Genomic DNA, 21,890 nt, shown 5'->3' with positions numbered 1-21,890 from the left:
GGCATTGGCAATTAATTCATATTATGGTATGGCTGGAGTTGCCTGGTTGGTCATGTGTGAAGAGGACTCACTTAACACCTGCAGACTTGGCCTGAAGAGCACTGCTCCAAAAGTCGTTCACATTGTCCGGCTCAGAGAAGGCCTGCAGACAGGCACTGAGTGGAATCTTAGCTTGCACAACTACAGGGGGCAGTCGCTTCGCACTTTCTGCTTCTCTTCTTTTCAATTCATAAGCAATCAGTTCATCTGAAATAAAAAAAAAAAAATACAAGTTTATGTATGGTCAGAAAACACTGTGATATATCAGAACGTGCTGTATCAAACAGGTCCAATGTCCACCTCCTGATGAAGTTCTCAAGGATGAAACGCGTAGAGGTGATTGTGAATATTCTGTGAGAGCTGCATTGGAGATTAGACGCTCACTGTTTTATGCCTGAAACCTTTTAAGTTCTGCTACGTGCAATTCTATTGTTTGGAAATAAACATTTTACTTGCATATTACACCATGGAAGCGCCCCTGGCTGTTTGATGTTGTAGGTCCAATGTTATAGTTAATTTTTGTCATGTAGAAATGTCTTACATCATGACTTACATCTTGTTGTTTATTTCATATTTAGAATATAGGAATAGCCTCTCGATTAACCTGAACCATTTGGTTTCCTATCAATTAATTTCCTTAATACAACTCTGTTCCTGCAAATAAATCCATTCATGGACTCATCCTCTGTTACTTGCACATGGGACCTATTTATTTATTCATAGACAACATATGAACATTGTTTTGTTGTGTTACCTTTATTTGTTGCAGCCTCCATGGCCACTGGCAACTGCATGATATAGTCAACTCTCTCTGTGTAACGAACTTTCCTTGATTGACAACATTGTGTTCGCTCCTCTACCAAAAACCTGAAGACATCAGTGGGGTTCTCTGAGCCTGTGCTGTTTCTCTGCCAATGAAAAGAACATGTTGTCACAACACAGCATAATACAATATTATAGTATTATGTATAGTAGTATTAAGTTATTGTATTTGGGTCTCTGTTTTTGTTCACCCTGAATTATTTAGTTTCCATATTTTACCCAACTATTTTACCCATAATTACAAGTCCTGGTCCAGGAACAGGACTGATGACCTGCTCAAAAAAACAATCGGATCAGGTTTGTGATATCAGCATAAAGCATTGCATTGTCTTACTAATGCTGAAGCAGGAGATTAGTGAGCACTTCTGTATGCTCTGTATGCTTAGACTGTCAATCATGTAGAAAGAGTGACCCATAAATCTAGTTTTGTAGTCTGTCATTCATAATTGACACTCAAAGTCCATAATTATGGCCTTATGTGTTCAAAATAGACCACTATGTACTTTGTAAACATATGCTAGATACATTCTCTAATAGAAAGTGTAGCTTTTGGCATCTTCAGGAGTTTGGGTGTATGCAGTACCCTGACTGTGGCTGGCATCCTCTGCCACGTAAGAAACCTGACATCATTGGATTTTAACATCAAAGTGCAAATACACTTTGATGCCACTCAGTCCAGACTGCTGATGTCAGCATGTTGGCACTGTGGTGGAGGCAATATGTAGACAGAGGACTGCATACGCCTGGCCTCAGAAGATCATAGGCAAACGTTTCCTTTAAAGCAAACAGAAATGGGAGGGTAATTTAATAATTATCACTTTATATAAACAAATACATATATTATTATTTAATTTTTTTTAAACTTTTTATTTATAACAGCAGGTAGATATCTACCTACATATATTATTTTTCTAATGTTTGTATTAAATACGTTTAAGGTAGACTTCATCTTTGAATTGAGTGAATAATCAATATTACTATGTTTTTATTTTTTTAAGCTTGTGTATCTATTTTTATAAATAAAGATGAATAAACATACAATTTACAAATAACATTGGCAACAATCACGTTATATTACAAACAGCCCACTAGGTTTTGTTGTCTTTCAAAATACAGATGTAGATTGTATATGTTCCTCCCAGTGCTAGGCAGTTAGATAAGAAAGTGAAGTGCTCTAGTGAATATCTGCTACTCAGCTTGTACTACATTTCTCCCAAAGGGGAAGAGTCGGATACATGTAATTTTGTGAGTGAAATAGCTGACAGAGGGGCTGTTTTCAATTCAAAGGGCACAGAGAAAAGAAGCAGAAATAACTATTTTTGGATTTAGACACAGCGTGCTGACTGACAATTCATTTAAATAGAAACGCACTTTACATACCTCTACTAGATTAATAAGGTGCAGGAAAAACTCCTGTGCGTCTTGCTGTCTATTTGACGAGAATTCAGAGTGGTCTTTGCTTACTAAGGCTTTTAACATTCGAGTTGTAATTCCTTTTGGTTGCAGCTTAAAAAGACAGAATAATTATATATATTCAAAACACACATAGAATAAAAAAATGTTAGCATCCATTGAGCAGTGAAAATAAAACAGGATTCAATATAAATAAACACAGTCTGTATTTCCTAAGCACGGAATAATAATATTACACAAGGTATAAAAACATTGTACACGCACGCAAGGGACATTGTACTAGGTAATTTGCATCACAAATTTTAAAAGCAAAGTACAGATGAGTAAATCCATTGCTACAGCCTTACCATGCATCAGGGATATTGTACTGGTAAGGTAGGGGATAAACAGCATATCACCATTAGCTGCATCACAAAATCTCCTATGTATTTGTCCAGTCTTTTCTATTTTCTCATATAACTTTTTCATGTCTGCACCTTTCTCTTTATGGAATATCCTTGACAAAACAGGTGTAGGTGACAGAAAACCGATACACAAAGCTTATTTGTGACAGTGTATTGTATGAGAAAATAAAGTTTTTGGGACTGGTTCACTTTATATCCAGACCCAAATTTTCCACAAGAAAATCTAGAAAAATGCCTATGACACACAACATTTCGAGAGGCAGGGTTAAACTACTGCACTGAAAATTACTGGTCATGTATTCTGCCTAGTAATATATGATCAGAAAAGTAAGGTTACACCTAGTGGACGCCATTTATAAAGCTCACCACATAATGCCTTGGTCTGCTGAGTGCACTTGAAGGTGAACGCCTACGCTGCACTCTCAGGAGACTCCGCTGCAAACTAGAGGTGTGCAAACGTGTAATCGCCTCAGAGTCCAACCTCTTAACACTTTAGTTCCACCACTTTCATTAAATTAACTTTTCCAATTTTCTTCAAAAATACTGTTCCTATGTTCCTTTAGGAGTGTGAGAAGACACCAAGGGGTATATTTACTAAACTGCGGGTTTCAAAAAGTGGAGATGTTGCCTGTAGCAACCAATCAGATTCTAGCTGTCATTTTGTAGAATGTACTAAATAAATGATAACTAGAATCTGATTGGTTGCAGTTTAGTAAATATACCCCTGTCTTTATTATATCTGGCGATTTTGTGTGTTAAGCTTTTTTTACAATGCTCTGAGAGGACCTGGAAATGCAGATCTCAAAATATCCAAAGGCGCAAAACAGAACCAATTAGAAGTGTAGGACTGGACCCTTAAAATGCCAACTCTGAGCTGGTGAAAATGTCAAGTCCTTCTGCAGTATCTATTTCAACAATCACACTTCGCAAAAGGAAATCTCGTCTCTGCACTGCACCCAAAACAATGTGTACCGATGTGTAGGGAATGCCTTCACTTTGCCCAATTACGTTTTTTTTGGAAAACTTCACAAACATAATTTTGTTTTGTTAAACCATACACTGCAGAAGACATCTAGATGCACAGGCATTTGGGGCTTTGGAAAGGACTCCCAGTGACTGTAACTAGGGAGGGTCTATGTAAAGAAGGGTATAGGCAATTGGGGCTTTGTGTAAAGTGGGTGGCAAGGGGGTCTGTAGAAAGTGACAGGCACTAGGGTAATGACTGGGGTATTTCATAGAATAATCATGAAGTGCTTGTATAATCAGGAGTAACTTAAGGAGAGGATTTCAGTTGGAGGGCCCCAAAACTATAACCTCTAGTAGGAACCCATTATCTAAATCTGCATCTGATTGCTAGTTATACTATAATATCATTAAGAACAAGCAGCTCATTTATTAACAAAAAATAAAATTATATACTACAAAAAAAATAAGTAAAAGAAAATAATTGACCAATTCAAAATTGAAAACTGAACACCTAACACACAGCAATAAGATAAGTGTACCCATACTTCCTTATTTAAAAAATATTTTTTACCACCTACAATATGCTGTGAACATCTATCTCTGTGCACTCTATTTAGAGCATGAACTCCATTAGGAAAGAGACTTGGGTTAACCCACGGATGACGAAATGTGGAGTGGAATTAGAAGTAAAGTACCAAACGTTTCAATCTCCACCTTAACAAAGGAGAATTCATACAAAGACTACATACATTATTTCTATCTTCTTCTCCACCATATTGGAGGGGCTGTGGACACATAGAAGAGTTTGTCCACATATGGTGGCACTGTCCCACAATTTCAAAATATTGCGAGGAAATTCATGCAATGGTTGAACAAATTATTTGACATTCAACTTGGTCCCTCTCCTTGCTCTGCCCTCTTATGCCTTAGAATCTCAATCTGTTAAATTGGTCTCCCATATTATAAATGCAGCTTCTATAGCTAATTATTGAAGGATCCATTTCCCTCTTCCCACCAACATATCAAAATTTCATTTATATTCTCTCTGGGGAAAAAATTACACTGCAATTGCAAGGAAAAGCTGAAAAATCCAATTCTATCCAGGTTTACATTTATTTATCCAACTCTAGCTACACCATAAATATTCTGTTCTCTCTTTCTGATGAACTTCACATTGATTTCGGTAAGTACCAACTTTAGTTCTATGCAATAAACTACTGGACTTAATATGAAACTTACCTGTGCTGATATCTGAGTAACGCACACCTTCCCTGCCCCCTGCATTTATTTCTTTCCATTATTTTCTTACTTTCATATCCCTTAATATTTTATTTACTTAAATAAGATGAAAAAGTTTGTGAAAATTGACACGCTGATGTTTTTGAATTTATATTTGTTTATTGTTGGAGATTGTTTTCTTTATTATTGAACACTTTTGGTTGTTCATTTGTATGTATCAGGTTGTACTCTACTATATTATTTAGCTTTCTCAACAAATACATAATAATTGATAGTCAAATTATATTTCTTAACGCCTACTTACCCAAAGCCCAACCATTATACTCATTACTACTTCTGAAATCCACCCAGAAAACATCCTTTTAATATATTGTTTCTGACATTTTCCAAAATTAAAAATTGATAATGCAAAAAATGTCAACATTATCCACATTGTTGGCATTATCCATTTATATAGGAAAAACGTGAGTGTTTTATGAACCACATTTTCTCTCTGTAATCAGGGATGCAAGTTATGGATTCTGAAAGTGTTAGTTCTTGGCTCTCTAGAAATAAAACGAGGTTAAGTAAACTTGTTCTGCCTTCCACTCTTCACAATCCTGTTATCAATACTCAGACATTAATAGCACATGGAGGAGGAAAAGGGAGATGCTATGAACAGCCTGGAATACCAGTGACCTAAGATGGTCTAACGGAGTATTAGAAGGCAAACTATGAATGAGACATTTAACAGCAAGGGTGCATGAACAAACATTTACAATATGAAAAAGGTAGAACTCAGAACTGAAGGATAAACACAAACACAAAAAAGTTAACTTCCAAAACAAACAAGCTGGTGATGTTAAGCATTAATGAAACTAGATTGAGGAAAGGCTATTTTTGTTTATCTTCCTATTGCCAAGTGGAATTCTTACCCACCCCCATTCTGTGAAAGATAATTCCTGGACACTTTCTCTCGGACTGATGGCCACAGTTACCAGGCATATCAAGTCTCTTATTCTAGGAGGCCCATTCCTCTGGGAAGCCACCGAAACATGTACAGTATGTATTCTTCATATTATCAGAATCCTTCTGAGGGTTAGTTATCATGTAACTCATATAACCATTACAGGGAGGGGGGGGGGGGCACTCAAATGTCCATCCGTGTCTTCAAGAACAAAACTAATAAGCAGCTCTTTACACTGCAGCAACACAGATGTATTCTTTAACCAAAATATTAAAACACAAAAAACAATTTCTCAATTCCACCTACAGACAAATTTATTTTAAAACTATAAAGCCCACAACAGTGCAATAGTTGCATAATTCCGAACTGTCCTGTTTCAGATGGGACAGTCCCGACTTTAGGAGACTGCCCCAATGTCTTGGTAGGCACATGTTTTAGCATGCACACATGACCATCATCACTATATCACGGCACTTACACAAGACCTGTAGCTGGTGCAAGTGATACAACTGAAAAACACCTACCTTAGAGATGCCCAAAGCTTGAATTAGACACTGGTCAGATGCTGGACGCAGGACTGCTGCGTCCTTGGCACGCCCTTACTGTACATTAATACATTAATATATGCATACGCCACTTCCCCACCCGGTTCCTCCCATGAGATCGTAGGTTGTCGGAAGTGTACTTTGCATTCGAAGCTGAATTGCACATTCTTGCATTCACTGGCATATAGTCCATTTCTGGGCATGCGCAGCGAAATTAATACAAAATAAGGCACATATAAGCATTTACGTTCCTTAATGAATCAGGGACAGTATTTTTGCAATCCTGCTAACTTGTTGTTTATTTCAGCAAGATTCTTTCAGTTTCGCTGGTACTTCACCCTTCATGAGAAGTAGGTAGACTATTGTGTATCTTGACTGATCATCGATAAACTTGAGAAAATACTTCTTTCTTCATGGGGACTCAATGATCATTGGTTCACAGATGTTTAGGTGTATGAAGTCCAAAGGCTGCACAGGTCTGCTACTGCTTATTTTTTATTTGTTTTAATATTTCCTTGTCATTTTTCCTTTCAAGCAGCTAGTACTTCATCATCTGGCTGCACTGTTTAGTCTTGATACCGTTAATAAGCTGCTGCAGTAAGTACATCAATAATTTCACTGTCATCAAGTGTATGGCTCCCTTTTGTGATGATGCAGCAGCTGTCAACTTTGAATGTCACAACATTCCTTCCTTTGTGAGTTTCATTGCTGACAGATTGCTTTCTAAGTACATATAGTATATTATTTACGGATATCTATCTGAGCCCATACACTGGCCTTTAGCTACGGTAAATCTTTCCATCTTACTTTGGTAAAGTAAGATAGAAGAAGTTTTTATTATTCGTCATATGTCTTGTAGCTTCAGTGTCAATACACCGAGGACTGAACCAAAAGCATAGACTAAGAGGAAGAAGAGAGAACAAGATTCTCCAACAAAACAACCGGAACAATCGCTAGGAGAGCAAGAAATGAACTTAAAGTGTAAAGGATGGGTGGCCAGCGTCCCAAAATAGACAAGGAAAGGATTTAACGTAAGTACAAAAATACTATTGTATCTTTCATCTATGTGGGACACTAGATTCAAGCTGACAAAACTGTTCCTAAAGGATGGTATGTTCACATTTCACAGTGTACAGCACCTATTGTTCCAAGGATGGTGTCTTTGGACAGCAAAATGTTGCATCGATAGAATTTAAGACACAATTTTGGGGACAGGTCTACCTGCCCCTAAAGCAAGCTCAGGAAATAACCAAAATAATCTACATGACAGTTATCTGTCTACAGGCTAACCAGTATCTCTTGTGGGCATCATGGAGGACTAAAAAGTCATCCGTCCTGCGCACTTCATGGGTTCTATGGAGCCAGGTCCTAAAGGTCCGGAGCACATCCAGAGAATGAAGAGAGTCCTCTTTATCTGTAGACCTACTCTGATCTACTGGCCAGAATCAAAATGTCCTAATTCAGAAGGAACCTGGGAACCAACCAAGGGCAGATGAAGACTTAGTGCCAAGGACTACCCTGTATTTATGAAAATATGAGGAAAAGAGATTAACAAAACAGAGCTGCCAGCTCTGAAACTCTCTTAAAGAAAGACTGCATGTACGGTAAAAATTCTAGTTTTCACATAGAAAAACTGTTCCGGCAGACACCTGGACCTTCACTAAGTCTCAATTCCCATCCAGACCCTCCTGCAGGAAGAGAAGTAAAAGGGGCACCCAAAAAGAAGAGGTAGGAAACACCAGACCCTAAGATAATTCCAGCTTCCTAGCCTTGAGCATGGTCTTAACCATGCTAGCCGGGAAGCATTAGGTATTAAAGATCAAGAGCCACACTTAGAAAGACAGCCATGGTAACTCTGGTGTAGAAAGAAACTTGACCTAGCAGGTCTTGTCTTAGTGGTAGATGCCACGTCAGACTGCCTGCCATGCTGAAAATGTCTGTACACCAGACCTTCTCAGCCTGTTCAATGTCACCGTTTACACCTGAGCTCACTCTCCCAAATACCTTCTAGAGCACCCGCAGAAGCACTGCTACCATCAGTAACTCCAGTGGATCCCTTGTCCTGGAGCAGAAGCACTTAACCATGTTGTTTAACCAGGTGCCATCATCCGTAGATGAAGGGCGTAGCTAAGAAAAACTGCATTCCTGTTTCACTCCACAAAAGATCCTGCAGGTAACTGGTGGTGCCTCCCTGATAATAAAGTTTGCTACCTCCGAGGCACAGTATGACAGCATCTAAATGGACCATCTCACAAGAACGGGCACACACTAATTATGGTGTAGAAAAAAATGCTTAGAGTTCCCTGGAGACAGCACTGAAGGGTGACAGCACCCCAGCCTGGTAGTTCTAGTTCACAGCTTGGACCCGGACATACTCCCCTTATCCGACATAATAGGAAAGTTGAGGGGAGACACAGCTGCAGAGCACAATATCAAGCTGAAAGTGGACTGCAAAACAGACACAAAGTTCAGAGCAAAGCCACAGTGCACAAAGACAGGCTGACTGTGGACTGTAAAACAGATCCAAACTTTAGAGCAAGTCACAAGCAGCTCCTATATTCCACAAGGAAAGAAATGGCAGCTGCTGCTGAGTTTATTTTGGCAGGATTGCCAAGAAGGTGGTGCTTGATACACCTTCCCCCTAGGCCACTGTACATAAATATGGCCCTCCCAACACTATCCTATGGCTAGTGTAGGGCTGTCTGGGTAGTAACGAAGGGGTTAAATTAACTAGGCTACCAGCCTCACCTGTTCATCTGTCCTAACCCGGCACCCTGCAATGGCCAGTGTCTTGTCCTGGAGAGATTTTCTACACAAACTAGACTAGACTGGATGGCTTTGCCACAACTTGGGAGCTGAATGTTTATGATACAACGTCACAGGGGTTAGCAGATGTAATGTTCTTTTTTTAAGTCCCAAGCTATTTTTCATTTTAAATACTGTATATTATGGTATTATTATTTTTGTTAGCTTAAGCATTGTGACTATTTTGTAATATTAAATTACATTTAATAATGTTCTGTTCGTCATTGTGTTTTTTAGAAATTCACATGCTAGATAGCTTGTTCAATTCATAAACGCTACATAACTTAAATACAGGGGATTGTTTGGCTTGCAAACTCTGGTTAACTTAAGTTTGATTGCAGTGAAATATTAGGGAGAACCTAAGAGGTCCTGCAAATTGTTTGCTTTGAAAAAAAAAAAGTATTTGTGAAGGCAGTTTTTGGACAAGGATAGTGAGTTTTGGGATATTAATCATTTGTAGTCAAGCCAGGTGGACAGTTTTGTTGTGAATAACATTTTCTGTTGTGAATAACCCTTTGTCATACACACAAACACAATGCAAGAAAGATTTGATTGATACTTGCACCTGTCAAATGCCATGAATACTTTTTCTGAGAAGATTAAATACTGTGAAGATTAAATACCTTGTTCTCTTCTTTCATCACCTGTTCTATCAGCTCACTTTTCGCTGGTGGCTTGGAATACTGTCCAGAGAGTAGGCCATGGCCAACTTTGGCCCTATCAATGAACAGAGAAATAAGAATTGCTTAACCATCAGGACTAGACCTGAGATATGGGCAAACATGCCACTTAGGATGTGCACCCATGGTCCACTATTTGCTAGCAACTAATAAAGTACTTAAAATCCAATTTTTACAGTATTATTTTGCACATCTTCTCAATTGTCCATTCATTTTATTAAAATATGTAGACAAAGAAAAAAATATTTTGACAAAGTAGAATAACAAGAAGTTAATTATTATATAATAAACCAAAGGTCACAAAGTTGATACACAGAAATAAAAGGGGCATCGGGTGCTAAATGGCAAGAACCCCTGGTCTATATTATGTTCAAGAGTACTTCACAATTCTGCATTACACCTCCACATAACTCCCAACAATACAGAAATTCAAAAGATGGACAGTATAAATGAAAGCAAAAAAAAATGCCCTTTTGTTTACATTTGTAGACAAATTAATGCAGCTTTTAGATACTATGAACTAAAAATCCATAAACAAAGGACAAGGGTACTTGTGGTAGCAAAACTTGTAAATCGGAGCCTAATTTCAGGTATCAGAAATGTATTAATTGAAATTATCAATGGATTGCGAACAAAAATAGCTGCTGCAATACTACTAGTGATCAATAGGCGGGAGTATAGAGGCTTCTATTCATAAATTACCTTTAACACTGTGGGGATTTGGTAAAAGAAAAGGTCTAAAAGGTACAGTAACACGGAACAACAAATAAACAAATAACCCTGGTTGATTAAGTACACATTAGTCAATGAACGCAAATATGCTATGAACATGGAATTTTACACATCATTAGTATATAAACACCCTGTGACTCGTATACTACTACTGGTGTAGAGGTACCAAGAGGACTTAAAAATTATATTGGCTATTATAAAATATATTTTTTTTAATTTATAATTGTTCTTCAAACGGGTATGTTGTGCATTGGAAACACAAGACTGTTTTCTTAAAACAGAAATAAAAGCATTATGTCAATAAACACCAGAGGGCTTATAACATTTCCAGAACTGCTTTTACATCAAGGCAGCTAGAATTTTTATCTCTGTGAATTAATTTATTTAAAGAGGTGTTTACACTATAGGATTACTAAATTGTGATGTTTGTAACTTCAATGTATATTTTGTTTACTTCCCCTGTAAACTCCAAGAAATGACAAAAGTCTGGACTTTGTGTCCTTATTGCAAAATCTGTTACAATAAGAAACAAATCATTTTCAAACCCTTAGGGGTTATATAAGTCAATAAACAGCCACTTACATTTGTGTGCTAAAGTCCTGTGTTGGGTCCAGAGGAGCATAGTCAAATATTCGGGTGAGGCTCCCTACATAACTGTAAAAACAAAACATTGTCACTGTCATCATCATCAACATTTTATTTATATAGCGTCAGCAGATTCCGTAGCGCTTTGCAATTGGGAACAAACAGTAATTAAACGCTACTGGGTAATACATACAGAGAGGTAAGAGGGCCCTGCTCGCAAGCTTACATTCTATGGGACAATGGTTTGATACACAAGGGGTAAGTGCTACATCATATTGAATATTTGTCCAGCTAGAATGCAAAGCTTACAAAGTATTTAGTGGGCTGTATGCTCAGTCACACAACAATGTTGGTCAGAGGGTTGTTGTCTTGTGTTAGCTGTGTAGAGGGTGTTAATAGAATAACCTAGGGAGAGTAAGACGGTGGAAGAGGAGTATTATAAGCTTGTATGAAGAGGTGGGTTTTCAGAGAATGCTTGAAGGTTTGATGACTAGAGGAAAGTGTTGTGGTGCGAGGGAGTGAATTCCATAGAGTGGGTGCAGCCCGAAAAAAAGTCCTGTAACCTAGAATGGGAGAAAGTGATGAATGGAAAAGATACGCAGATCTTGTGCAGAACAGAGGTGTCAAGTTGGGAGATATTTTGAGACAAGTGAGGAGATGTATGTCGGTGCAATTTTGCTGACGGCCTTGTATGTTAGTAGAAGAATTTTATAGTAGATTCGTTGAAAAACAGGCAACCAATGTAGAGACTGACAGAGTGACCAGGCAGACAAAAAACTATTTGCAAGGAAAATCAATCTAGTCGCTGTGTGAAAAATAGATTGTAGGGGCTCGTGTCCTATTTTGGGAAGGAGAGAATTACAATAGTCGATTCGGGAGATGATGAGTGCATGAATTAACGTTTTTGTTGTGTCTTGTGTGAGATATGTACGTATTCTGGAAATGTTTTTTAGATGTGTGCAGCATGATGTAAATATAGAGTTGATGTGGGGAACAAAGGATAGTTGCGAGTCAAGGATTACACCTAGGCAGCGAACTTGCGTGGTGGGATTTGTGGTCATGTTGCCAACAGAAATAGAAATGTCAGGCAGGAAGGGTCTATTGTTGGGTGGGAATATTAATAATTTAGTTTTTGAAAGATTAAGTTTGAGTTGGCGTGAGGACACCCAAGATGAAATGGCAGAAAGACAGTCAGTAATGCGAGACAACACAGATGTCGAGAGATCAGGAGAGGACAGATAGATTTGTGTATCATCCGCATAGAGATGATACTGAAATCCAAAGGAGCTTATTAGTTTTCCAAGAGAAGTGGTGTAGATAGAGAATAGCAGAGGACCTAGGAATGAGCCTTGTGGTACTCCAACTGATAAAGGAAGCGGAGCGGAGGTGGATCCAGAGAAATTAACACTGAAAAAGCTATTAGATAACTGGATGAGAACCAGGATAAGACAGTGCCTTGAAGACCTAGGGATTGTAGCTTCTGTATGAGGAGAGAGTGGTCAACAATGTCGAATTCAGAGAGATGGCAAATTCACATTCTAAAATGAACATGGAAACTGGATGTGCATTACTGAACCATATCTAAAACAGCAGCACCAAGTTTTTTATGAATTATGTATACATGACAACCGGATGGGGGAAAAGATGAAAAACAAAACTAATGGCTTTAAATGGGGCAACTGTATCTCCACTAGTATAGATGAAAGTCAGTAAGTGGGTATTAAATGTAACACGTGAAGAAACTCAGAACTTGCAATGAATTCTACCCTATCTGTACCTGCCTGTGAGGACCCTTTTCTTCCATAAATACATTCTGCATGAATACTTGCATGTTTCTGCTAAGCTGTGAAATAAAACTACAGATGCGAGATCTACATGAAACAAACATTGTGTTTTTACTGCTTTGTCATGCATTAATAGGAAACAGATCCCATTTATACTTAATTAGGAACAAACCATTATGACAAGTAATGCTCTTAAATTAGAGTGATATAAGATTAGATTACTGGTATCTAGAACTGTGGATAGTCACTGGGATAATATATGAACAACAAAATGGACATCTTGGACTTTTATCTTATTAATATGCATTTATTTGACTTTTTTCCTCGGTTACAGCCTGTCTACCACCAACAGTATTTGCAGTCAGCTGTTGTGCCATTTCATGCTCACATAACTCATGGCTTTGCTAGACACTGACATAGCATACTGAGAAGTGCTGTTCTACAACAGCAGGACAGGTACAAGCTGTCTCTGCCTGCTATAATGCACAACTAAACAGCTATGTGAAATCACTGTGCAAAATTGCTACTCAATATATAATCAGTGCTAAAAGATGTTTCATGAGAAAACACCATCTTTGAATAAACCGACTGGTTCTTTATTTTTTATGATATTTTTTGTTTCACAGCCCAAACAACATGTTGCCAAACATTGCTTAACAACAGCTCAACTTATTAATAGTCATAAGATAAAGAGCAACTTGATTTACTGAAAATAAATAACATAACAAAACAGAAATTTAATGCAAAAAAAAAAAATTAAATGCAAGAGGTCATGTTCTGCATCATGTAACACCAAAACTATAATTCGTTTTTTGGCATTCAGCTAAGTAGGCAATACAATCAGTCACATTACAGTGCTTAGATATAACAATTATCATCCTAAAGTATTTAATAACCACCAACTGGCACACACGTGGCAATTTTGCCAGCCATTCTGGACTTGATTTAGACCAAATTGGCCAGAGGTCAATGAGTGAGTAGCCAAAATTGATACAGATCTGGCTGATCAGCAATCAGACCAAACTGCTGGATCCTAACCAGCATGGACACCTTAAATCACAAGTTATGATGTGGAAACATTAAGCTAAGCATCAATAAAGCTTAAGTACAGTCGGAATAACATCAATCCTACTCGTTCAGGTTAAGTTTTATAAAGTCTTCCTTTATCATTTAAAGTCTTAATCATGAAAACTGTATTTAATTTATATTTATGTCTTACTATAGATGTTATCCACTTTTTAGTGAAATAAACATCCCCAGACTGTGAAGCTGAAATGATTACCAGTGTCATTTTTCTTGACAATGTCATCTCTAAAAGAATAGAAAACAGTATTTTCGTGACATTAATCATCAGCTGTTTTAGGCAATGATCATCTGAAATATAGCTCCCAGGTATAACCACGAGCACCATGATAGTAGTATTAGATTTCACATAGGAGTTAATCATTAGAAACACAAGTGAAGTGAATCTCCTGAACCTTTCATTTATTTTGTAAGAATAATGCAGCCCAGGCAGACACAAATCATCTATTTTTGGAGGCCTATGATAAGCCTGGCACCCTATTAGGCAGCACTGACACTGTTATATGCTGCTAGCATCATACTCTGTTTTTGCAGGTAGATATTTTTCTCTAGTCACCTCCAAACAAATAGTGTTGCAGGGTAAATCCTTATAAAGGCATCATGCTAGCTGAGATGTGCAATCCTTTATTTAAGGAACATAGGATTTAAGGGACACGGGCTGACTCTCACATTGATGTCACTGGTTTAATGATCACTGAATGAGCAATCACAAGATGACACACTTGCTCCACTCAGTATCTCTGGATTGTATTACACACTGGTTACAGAAAGAGTCCTTTCACTACTGTTTTAAGAAACAGTTAGAAATTGGATACAGCTTCTATGACGCACAAAAAAAAAAATCCTAACAATCTGGCGATACCTCATACCTGGCATACACTGGAAAATAGAGGAACAAAGTCTGGAAACCAATGGAATCTAGCTAGGTTTCCATTGGAAACCAATGGACTTTATCCACTGATAGGGAAGGAATGACGCTTCAAAAGTTTCCATTTGCTCGTCTGTGGCAATGGAGAAATAACTGCCCTAAATTGAGGTCTATGACGTGGTGCAGGTTTACAGCAACAGTATCCCATATGTCATTACTAAACCTCTTCTCATGATTAAACGATGATCCCACTATTTCTATATGTCAGTCCCCTTAGTACATGTGTTTATACAGCAGGAAGCAATACGAATAGTACTGTGGTGTTATGTCGAAATGTCAAAATAATCCCTTAAAAAGCTTGATGCACCCATACATCCATGCAATTGTTAGTGTAACAGAGACACAAAGGGATAATTAATTTCTACAACTTAAAATAAAAGCAAACTGCAAAAGTCAAAATTCGTTGACCATATAGATTGCAACAAAAATTGAACTCTAAGCAAATGTATGGTGCAATGAAATACACTAGATGCATATAGACAGACCTTACATTTAAAAACAAAATATATAATTAGGGTTCTCTATAAAAAGGCTAAGGATTGTTTAATTTAAGACACATGAGTAAAAAAAAAAAATACACAAGAATATATATAAACAATAATAAATAAATAAGACTATATTGAGAGATCCAGAGATTAGTACTAGTGTTGGCCTCATAGTCACACGTCTGAGCCACAAATAACAGGATCTATTATGTTTGAGGTCAGACCACATGGGGGATGATTAGCGTGGCTACATGTTTTTTAGCATGCATGAAAATTATTTTATCGGCTTTGATTCCTCTGTCATCATGCTCAATTGTGACCACACACACAGTTATACTAGGGCAATTTTCTGATAAGTTAGCAATTTGGCCAGATTTTTCTCAAAATATAATATTGAAATATTCTCAAAATTAAATTAAATAAACCCTCAAGTATAAAAGAGGTATGACACAAACCACAAAGTGTTTTCTATTGGGGTATATTTCATTACCGCAATTATTTATACCTCAAGGATATTGTAATTGTGAAACAAGAAAGAAGAGATACATACGCTCTCTGGAATTCTGGTATGCTGAAGATGACCTGCACCACTGTGCTGAGGTAGGAGCTGTTCCCCTGGTTCTTAATACCAGTGTAGCCAGAGCCAAACACTGGCTTCAACTTCAATCCAGTTTCTTGGATGACTTCCCACTCATTAACCCTTGGTTTAACTTCATTATCCAGCACACCATTCTCTGTCTACAAGGAAAAGTAATAAAACAGTCATTAAACATCTCAAATTTTAGAGGCTCTTAAATTCAATTATTTATATTTATTTGTCCAACAAAATTTGTAAATAGATCTGCATGTAATTCTGTTTGAAAGGAGACACAACTATAAGTCAGACTCTGCCAACAATGGCCACATATCCCTTACATAGACTATATTTCAGCTTTTCATTTTCTTTTGGCGATATGAACTGAAGACAAAGAGGAAGAGTAACAACGAATGAGTAATACAATGGACCATAGCTGGTCACTCTCATGAGTGGTTCATAGCATTAGACAAGATAAATTAATGTCTGTGTGACAGGATGGACCGCCTATGCCACCCTGTCTCTTGTTGCTAGGAACTGGCTGGGCTTACTTTGCCACTATCCCCTTTCGTTATTTCGAATATGCCTCTCCTGCCGCAGTAGGAAGAGCCTGCTGCAACCACTTGACTCCTTTATGGCGCCCAGAACCATGTTCCTTCTGGGTAACTGTCGCTGCTAGTGTACTCCTGTGCTGGTACACTTGGGCTGGTATCCCTGACTATGGATCAGGGTGCTGTGGATGGATTTCCCCTGGTCTATCACACTGGCCAGAGCTGCTGGGTAGCAGCAGAATGGTGGTACTTAAGAGCTGTGTCCAAACCTCAGAAACAACCGGAGGACGGATTAGATTTAGGGTCTAATCTGTAGGTCACAGGATTACAGCAATATTGAAGAAGTTGTCAAGCAGGGTCTTGAAGCAAAGAGTGCTGTTTATTTCGCTCAAGTGTCCTGACAAGGACAGTTCCACTGATTACAGGTGTCAGTGTTCAGGTCAGATGGAACATCAGAATGATACATTTCAGTTTACAAGGGCTCCCTGTTTATACAGTTTTAGACACAGCCTCACAGACTATTTTTAGAATCAGATTGCATGTAAATCCATGTTTATCCAAACATGGATTTACATGCAATGCAAAGCTAACAATATTTACGCTTATCTGTGATATCGTAAAACCTTGCTGTGATTTTCTGCATCTTACAGTGGACATCTGACAGTAAGTCTAATTACCCCTTCCTTTCTCTTAAGGGGTATTGGACACGAACATCAACATGAGATTAGCATGGGTACACATTTCCTCCAAAGAAAAGAATTCCCCCCAAAAAGTTGCAAACCCCAAAAAAGGCATTTCCTTACACCAAGATATACAAAAGAGTTTCTAAACAAAGGCTTATTGTATCAGATATATACATCAGAAATAATACATTTCCTCTAGCAAGGTTAAAACAGAAAAAAACTAATTTTCTCTCCTGGACTCAGAAATTAAGATTTCCTATATCAAAATATACACAATATCAAAAATAAGCGCACTGGCAATTATATAATTAAGCGCCCTGTGCTATTTCCTTTAAATAAATTTATACCATAAGTTACTTGTAAGTGATCCAGTCACAGTTTGCAAAATCAATTTATATATATCACTTTTGGGGGAGATTCAATTCCCTGCGCGCACAATTACTGTCGCTACGGTAATTGCTGCACATTATTACCGTTACTACGGTAATTTCAACGCAGATTTTTGCTCTCAGCTCTGTGAGCCGTGAGCAAAAATCTGTGTTAAAATTACTGTAGTAACGGTAATAATGCACACCCTGGAACAACGCCGGGAATTGAATCTGCCCCATTGTCTTCTTAATCAAACAAATGTATTATAAAAATACTTTTTTGCTACCAACCCTGAAATAATAGCTATTACTAAATAGTAAGGTAAAGAACTCAACGGATACAATGATTTTCTTTGTAATGTTTTAATACCAACCCCTTCCATCTGTAGCATATCAATGCCAAAATGTGCTAGATGTTTGGCAAGGTGGGGGTCTAAAACAGCTTCCTCTTCATCAAATGAAAACACATCTGCAATGACAAAAGAAACATATATATACATATAATGTACACCTTCCAAATGAGTGCTATAAAGCATGTTTAAAAAATGATTGGAAATAAAGAATATGGAGTAACTGTGTGTACTCTATGGATTCTGATGAACAAATATCATATTTCATGGTAAACTAACTTTGGTTTTGTGTGACGTTATCTCAGGAACTTGCAAGATATTTGGTCCATTATACCAACAGCAACACTGTTCAGTTTTCAGGTACAATAATTATTATTCCCATTACGCTGTATCCTGCCATTACCTCTTTTTTCATCTCCTGAACTATGTTTCTAGTCACTATCCTGTCTTCAGCATGATCTAGCCTCCAACTCCTCAAACACTAAGACCCACTTACATAAACACATTAAGTTCTTACAGGGATGATTTTCACGTATAAGAATACAAGCACTTTGCATAATTTATTAATCAGTACCCCCTTTTCAGTGCAACTCCTGAGGGTACACACTACAGAAAGTTTTTCCCGATGTGTTATCTATAACGATCTTACCAACGACTGATTAAAAAAAAAGTCACAATCAGCATGCCAATTCATATGTACACACTAAACACGTTTCACAAGATTCACCTGCAGATCTCTGCTCTTCATCTGTGTGACGATTATGTATTATACCTAATCACTGTTATTTTCCCCTTGAATTCAAGTATGCCAATGTGTATATTGTATGTAACCTTTCAAAGTGTGCTTTGCTGACTAACCTAAGTGACCTGTGCAATTGACAAAGAGTCTTTTGAAATTAGCCAGGCCCAGGGACAGATAAGCATCTCTAAGAAATTTGTGTATACAGAGGATGTGGACCTGATCAACTGTGCAGAACAAGCAGAGCTGAGAATCATGCCCTCTGAGATGCCAGACATATCTCAGGGATATATAACTTTGAAAGCCCTGTGTGATTCTAGGAATCAATCTGTCCTGATTGAGAGATAACCTCCAAAAAGGTGGGGGTGAGAGCTATGTGAGAAAGGTTTAAATCAGCTGCCTTACATAGTAAAAGTGTGCATTTCTAAAGAGGAGACTTACTGTATCTAGGGGAAGTGTGTCATTCTTCTCAAAGTGTACTCCTCTCACATCAAGTCTTAAACTAGTAAGTAGTGGTTTTATTTGCTATTTTATTTCTGAAACTTATTTGTGCAACTTATTTTGCATGTCTTGTTATTAACTGTATTGCTACTAAGCCTTGGAAATATTTTTCGGATTAAATACATTTAATCTAGCATATTCTCCATGATTCTTTGTGAATTTACAAAGCCAAGTAAGACACATGCAACAGGTGTATGTGATTTAAATGTGTAATATTAATAAGTGGTTTTGGTGAACGCAAGGACTCCATAAAAATATTGTGACTCTGTAAACTCTATTAAGATCCTGATCATAAGTACATACTCCCTACAGAATTGAAATGACGCTATTGTAGCGATGAGTGAGATTTTTAATGCGGTTTAAAAATCTCGTTCAGCGATACATTGGGCTTTTCATTGTTGCAGCATACATACTAATGTGATATTGGGCAACTAGTCTTTTATCGTCTGGTTGACCCAACAATCGTCTGAAAACACTGTAGTGTACCTAGTCTAAGGAGGAAAGATCAGGGACTAGGTGAACACTGACACTAGATCATACATTGGTTATGTCTGCTCTCATCGCCGAGAATATTTTCACTTACCATGGGCATGTCAGATCCTCTTTAATGGCTGCTAATCTAACTTGCATGCGATAAAACACAATTCTTCTTTGGTCCCCATATAAGTAAATACATTTATTATGTTATTTAATTTTAATTCATTTACAGGCATTTACCTGCTCCATCTGGTGTAATTGTTCCAAGTTTTACAGCCAATGGATAGCCCATCTGCTTGTGGTGCTCCAATGCATGCCCATTACCACCGCTGCCTGAGCAGAACCATCTTCCACACATCACTGAGCCATCTGTCAGGTTGAGCCACAGATTCTCTCGAAGTTCACATTTCGCACACTTCCAGCCACTGCAGACCAATCCAGAAACATGTTTGCTAATCAAGTAACAAGCAGTAAATTTCTAGATCCCACTAAGGCTGCACTAGATATTTGTGATGTGTTACTAAAGTTACTCTGTAGTTACTGTCAACAGTATTGTCTTTATAAGCTACAAAAATTATTTATATTTAACCGGGCAACTTTAGTGATTTCCCTTGTTATTGACAAGGAGAAATCTGCACTTTATTGGTTAGATTTTCTAATTTATGTCTTACAGTGAATAATGATACAGAGTTTAGTTATTTCCTAACACAGAGTAACCCAGTGACCCTACGTGCTATGTTGCCTACTTATGGTGCAAAAGACCTTGATTGAATAACCATGGTATCTCCTAAAGGTTCTTTGATGCATAAACAGTTGTTTAACAAGACAAATGTTGAAACATTACTAACCAATTCAAGATACAACATATTCATATGGTACTCTTCTAAGCCTGGAATGTTTATTATAACTTATATATCATCAGTTGCCTATGTATTCTGGCAGTTACCATATTATAAAGAGTTACCTTTACTGATTCAAATCATCCTGGAACTGAATTATTTTAAAATTGAGAATTATGGTTTTGTCCAGAAATTGAGCACCTTTATAGGGTCGTATGTATATGACTTCAGCTGACAAGACAAATGTCTACCTCAGGGGTCAAGAGAGGTTTACAAACAATATATACAAGAATTATGGCAGATGATCCACTTGAGAAGATGATTAACAAAAGAAGTTGGATGGAATGTCTATGAAAGTTCTTCAAAGATAACCAATTAGTAATATACTCAACTTCCTTTTTAGAAGATTGTTATCTATCACTATTACCATCTATGCCTGATGCCCATCCATGTATCCAGAAGAGGCTCCCAGTCCGGAACTGAAATGTACAATGTTTCAATGTTGTATAAATAAATGGTAACATTTACAGATCATGGAGTGTGCCTGTTTCCAACAGTTTGCTATTATGAGCTATATTGAACAATAGGCCATGTATTTTCCAGGCACAAAGCTTAGATGTCTGGTGACCACTATCTGCAGAACACACCTTGGTGGAATCTTTACACCATTGTCTAACTGCACAAGGTTATTTGCAAACTTTGAGACTTGTAATTCTTCCTCCCATGACTCTTGATCCAATTTTCTGAAGGGGGACTTAGAATTTAGAACAGCATCACAAGCTATTGTAACCTGTACAAAACACAAGCAACAAGAAAAGGACATTCATAATTCACACATTTCACATTTTCTTAATGCTCATTGGCAAAGTACCTAAAATCAAAACTGTATTTCCTATTAGTGTTCATTTCAAAGTTCTAACTTCACATCTATGTGTTGTAATATATTAGTCTTAGGAATAGGATCAAGAAGCCTTATTTAACATTAATCAATACGCAGCAGTGGACAATTTATTTAGTACAAGCTTGTTTTAGGGTTTTCACTTCAGATGCCATGTTTGCATAACAATTTGTGCTACATTTCTGAACCTGGTTAAAGCAGCATTCCCATGTAGAAGCTTTTTTTTTTTTTAAATAGCAAGTTAAGTACCTTTTAAGCATGCTTCTGGTCTTATATCTTAGTTGCCATCCAACAAATTATTATATCCTTTTCAAAATCCCTCTTGAGGGGAGTCTAGTATGGCCAACACAGACAATATTGGTTTGTTATTTTTTCAAGCAAGTTCCAGAGGAACATTAAAGGGTCATTTGTGACTGAAGACAAGAAGAAATTTCAAGCCATTTTGGATACAAAA

General features: G+C 37.5%; 1 protein-coding gene across 2 annotated transcripts in view; it reads right to left on the bottom strand.

Annotated features, from left to right (window-relative positions):
• USP13 (ubiquitin specific peptidase 13) overlaps positions 1 to 21,890 on the bottom strand; it is a 73,677-nt gene that overhangs the window by 14,485 nt on the left and 37,302 nt on the right. For both annotated transcript variants that reach the window (XM_075202174.1, XM_075202173.1), the window contains exons 5-13: positions 21,186 to 21,328; positions 19,940 to 20,124; positions 18,007 to 18,101; positions 16,007 to 16,194; positions 11,174 to 11,245; positions 9,803 to 9,896; positions 2,242 to 2,367; positions 794 to 947; positions 72 to 246 (exon numbers count right to left, since the gene is read on the bottom strand). In XM_075202174.1, coding sequence (XP_075058275.1) covers positions 72 to 246; positions 794 to 947; positions 2,242 to 2,367; positions 9,803 to 9,896; positions 11,174 to 11,245; positions 16,007 to 16,194; positions 18,007 to 18,101; positions 19,940 to 20,124; positions 21,186 to 21,328 — 1,232 coding nt within the window. The remainder of the gene's footprint in view (positions 1 to 71; positions 247 to 793; positions 948 to 2,241; positions 2,368 to 9,802; positions 9,897 to 11,173; positions 11,246 to 16,006; positions 16,195 to 18,006; positions 18,102 to 19,939; positions 20,125 to 21,185; positions 21,329 to 21,890) is intronic.

The sequence above is a fragment of the Mixophyes fleayi genome, chromosome 3 (assembly GCF_038048845.1).
Source record: "Mixophyes fleayi isolate aMixFle1 chromosome 3, aMixFle1.hap1, whole genome shotgun sequence".
NCBI classification, from domain to species: Eukaryota; Metazoa; Chordata; class Amphibia; order Anura; family Limnodynastidae; genus Mixophyes; species Mixophyes fleayi.
Note: the sequence above shows the minus strand (reverse complement) of the source record. Positions and strands in the feature narration are given on the sequence as shown.